The sequence below is a fragment of the Propithecus coquereli genome, unplaced genomic scaffold (assembly GCF_000956105.1).
Source record: "Propithecus coquereli isolate 6110/MARCELLA unplaced genomic scaffold, Pcoq_1.0 Scaffold77, whole genome shotgun sequence".
Classification (NCBI taxonomy): Eukaryota; Metazoa; Chordata; class Mammalia; order Primates; family Indriidae; genus Propithecus; species Propithecus coquereli.
Window position 1 is genome coordinate 2316849 of NW_012153840.1, and position 4062 is coordinate 2320910.

Below are 4062 nucleotides of genomic sequence, written 5' to 3' on the forward strand. Positions count from 1 at the left end.
ATCATGTCACATCAGAAAGGGTAAGTCACTCGCCCAGGATCACAAAGCTAAGAGGTAGTGGAACCAGAATTCTAACCCACATCCGTCTGGCCCCAGAACCCACTTTCTTCTCCACGTATGAGAAGGTTCAGACTTGGCTGGAGAGCTGACTCAGCTAGAGAGCTGGTTAAAAATCCAGACTCCTGGGTCCCACTGCTGGATGGAGTCTGACTCAGAGGCCTGGGCTGGGCCTGGGAATCTGTATTTATTAAGTTCCCTAAGGGGTTCTGATCTGATGATCTGAGCAGGGAGTTTCTGGGATGGGCCACATCCGTGCCTGCCGGAAGGTCCTTCTGGGAGAGTTGGGGAACCCCCAGCAGAGCCCCAGAAACCACATGTGGGTGCAGGGAGGTGGTTCTGTGGCAAGGACTGATTCATCTCTTGTGGTAGGTAGTTCACGCTGTGTCACCGTGGTTAAGCTGGAACTGCTTCTCCCAGAATCCCCTTCCCTGGCTGTTCTAGGTTAGAACTTGCCAGAAGAGGAATCTGCAGAAATGTGGGAGGTGCAAGGGCAGTAGCAACCGTCACACTCTTGAGTTTGTCACGGCCCGATGTGGTGGCAGACGGGCCCATGGGTTCCAGCAGGTTTGAGCCTGTCCTCCCGTCCGTAAGATCCAGTTCCTGATTCCTACAATAAAGCCCTGTCCCACAGGTCACAGTGGCTCAGCTTCCCGGACTGAGCCTGAATGATGCCATCGTCCACTCTGTCCTGCAGCCCTTTCGACCTACGGCAGGAGATCTAGGAGCGGTCCCCGACCAACAGCATCAGCATTGCCCAAGGAGCAGGTTAGAAATGCAAATCCTTGGGCCCCACCCCAGACCTACTGAATCAGAAACTGGGGGGCGGGCGGCAATCTGTGGTTTTTGTTTTTTGTTTTTTTTTTTGAGACAGAGTCTGGCTCTGTTGCCCTGGCTAAAGTGAGTGCCGTGGCGTCAGCCTAGCTCTCAGCAACCTCAAACTCCTGGGCTCAAGCGATCCTCCTGCCTCAGCCTCCCGAGTAGCTGGGGCTACAGGCATGCGCCACCATGCCCAGCTAATTTTTTGTATATATATATTTTTAGTTGTCCAGCTAATTTCTTTCTATTTTTAGTAGAGATGGGGTCTCGCTCTTGCTCAGGCTGGTCTCGAACTCCTGACCTTGAGCGATCCACCCGCCTCGGCCTCCCAGAGTGCTAGGATTACAGGCGTGAACCACTGCACCCGGCCAGCAATCTGTGTTTTAACAACGCCCCCCCACCACCCCCACCTCAGAGGATGCTAACACAAGCTGCTGAAGTCTGAGAACCACAGATCTGGGAGAAGACAGAGGTGACGGTTACACAGCACTGTGAACGTGCTTAAGGCCACTGAGGTGTATACTTAAAAACAGTTAAAAAAAAAAAATTGTCAGAAGCCACATACAAAAGGTCACATATTGTCTGATTCCATTTACATGAAATGTGCAGAGAGACATGGGTGGTTAACAGTAGCTAGGGGAGCGGATCGTGGAGGTCATTGCTTAATGGGTCAGGGTTTCTTTTGGGGGGGTAATAAAATGCTTTGGAACTGGATCGAGGTGACGGCTGTGCAACACTGTGAATGTACTAAACGCCACCGAACTTTTCAGTTTAAAATGGTTAACGCCGTGTTGTGTAAATTTCTGAGGCTCGACATTATATCTATGAGACTTTAGCATTTATGGAGGCACCATGCTAAGGCTTCACAAACACAGTGTCATTTCATCCTCACCCCAACCCCAGGAGGCTGGCATTATTATTCTCCCCATTGAATAGATGTGGAGCCCAGGCAGTCTGCCTGTAGAATCCATGCTTTTAGCCAATATGCCATTATGCCCAGAACACCGAGTTATTTCTTTGTGCGAAAGACAGAAACCAGGCATGAGCCAGGGCAGCCCTGACTGACACTTAAGTCTCCCAGTCGCTCGGCTTCACCCTGCCCTGAGTCAGAGGGCAGGGAGAGGGCAGGGAGAGGGCAGGTAGTGGCGGGGGCAGACTGGCTTGCTCTTGGGTCGTGATCCCAGGCATTGTGAGATAAAGCTCCCTGGCTACCAGATGTAGTTGGTTTGGATTTGGAGTGAACTTATCATAATGGAAAGATTTTCAAAAACAATTATGATGGTAACAACACCTAAAAATGTATTGAGCAGTTACTATGTGCTAAGTACTTTTTAGAGTTTAATCCTCACAGAATCCTAAAACTATCCTCTCCCCATTTGGAGAAATTAAGCAATGGCCCGAGGTCACCGAGGTCATTAGGGCTAGGATTTGAACTTAAATCTGTTACTTAAATACAAAGTAATATATCTTTTTCTGTAGGAAATTTAGAAAGTACAGGTTAGAAAAGAGAGAGAGAATAAAAATCTTTTTTTTGTAATCCATTGGCAATAATCATTGGAAACATTAAATATTCTTCAAATGCTTATTCTTTATATATTTTTTGAAATGAAAAATGGACCACTTTTGTAATCTTTCTTTTACACTAGCAGATTAGAATCATCTTTCTGTGTCTTTCAAAGTCTTCTCTGCCACCACCACTTTGAATGGCCATGTGGTGTTCCCCTGTATGAATGTCCCACAGCTGATCTTCTAGACCTTCACACTGGACATTTGGGTTGTTAAAACAAGAAGACATTTCAAAAAAACATTTTAACCAGGTTGGTAAAATTTATCAAAACCTCCTCCCTGCAGTGAGCAGCAATAGGGGGCAATCGGCTCTGGAGGGCTGACATTTGCTAGCAAAGACCCCAGCGCCAGGCAATAACATAGCTGATTTATTGGGGTGGAGGGCAGGCTCTCAATTTTATGTGCTCAACCTACCTGGAAATTCTCACCTAAAGACAAAGTAAAAATGTCTCTCAGATTTACCTGTCTCACTCCTTAGAAGGAAGAGCTTGAGTCCTTGGCAACAAGGAGCAAATATTCTCACCACAGTGCAATGGTTGAGAATACGGACTCTGGAACCGGACTGGCTGGGTTCGAATCCCAGCTCTACCACTGACCAGCTGTGAATCAGCTCACCAAACCCCTGGAGAGGAAGCGCTGAAGACGGAAAAAGCCTGGTCCCCTCATGAATGCATGGAGCCAAGACCCTGCCTTCCTCACTCAACACATGAAACTGTCACCAGAGTGTCTTAAGGCCCTGAGGTGTGGGAGAGTTTGCACAGTAGCTAGTGTACTCCTGCCTCAGTTTCCCCATCTGTCATAGAACCGTTCTGAACATCAGATGACTTACTCTAGGCAAGGGTGATGAGGAAGCTTGGTTGTTCCCCCGCAACCATCAAGGATGCCCAAACATCTGTGGCTTTTATCACCAACCGGACATGGCTCTGCATCCCAGGAATTTCCCTAAACTCTTCTTGAATATTTTCCATCCTGAAACCCTCTTGCAGGAAACAAGTTTGTGTACTCCTCTCCGTAAGAAGTTACAGCAACTCACTCATCCAGGGCGAGAGAATACACGTGTTCTAAAGCTGCCAACGTACTTCCTCACACACGATGAGTCAGTACGAACCACGCAAGGCGAAGACCCCGTGAACTTCATCTCTATTGGCTCGGCCAGGCGCAGTTCCTCTCAGCCCACGACAAAACTGTGAAATCGATGGCTCCGTCAGCTTCCAACCATAAAACTAAGGACCGACGATACATAAATTTGGAACTTACACATTCTGAATGACAGCTAATTACACATGTATCCCAGCTAATTACACATCTATCTAGCAATTATCTATAAAAGATTGCTTCTCATAACTACTAGCTATGGTTCTCGCTTTTTTGTTTATTTGTTTTTTGGTGCATAGACCCCTTTGAGAATCTGATGACGGCTACTGACCTGCCGCAGAAAAAATGCAGAGATGGAATGTTCCACATACAATGTCAGGTGGTTAGTGGGTCCTTCAAGGTGACTGAGGACCCTGATATGAGTTATGACAAGTTTAAAATTACTCAGCAATTTCATAATGATCCTGACAGTTAATGCTTTGATTACCAGGAGAACATCTAAAAGCAATATTTAAAAGCATCACT

The 4062-nt window shown here is 47.0% G+C and overlaps 1 protein-coding gene across 1 annotated transcript; it reads left to right on the plus strand.

The window, feature by feature from the left end:
* The first annotated feature begins 728 nt into the window (after window positions 1-728).
* Window positions 729-3712, plus strand: LOC105824872 (chromosome unknown open reading frame, human C1orf195). Its single transcript, XM_012662484.1, is given in 6 exon segments — window positions 729-775; window positions 777-819; window positions 3406-3460; window positions 3463-3506; window positions 3508-3549; window positions 3551-3712. Coding segments are annotated over 6 exon segments (393 nt in total).
* Window positions 3713-4062: the final 350 nt, after the last annotated feature.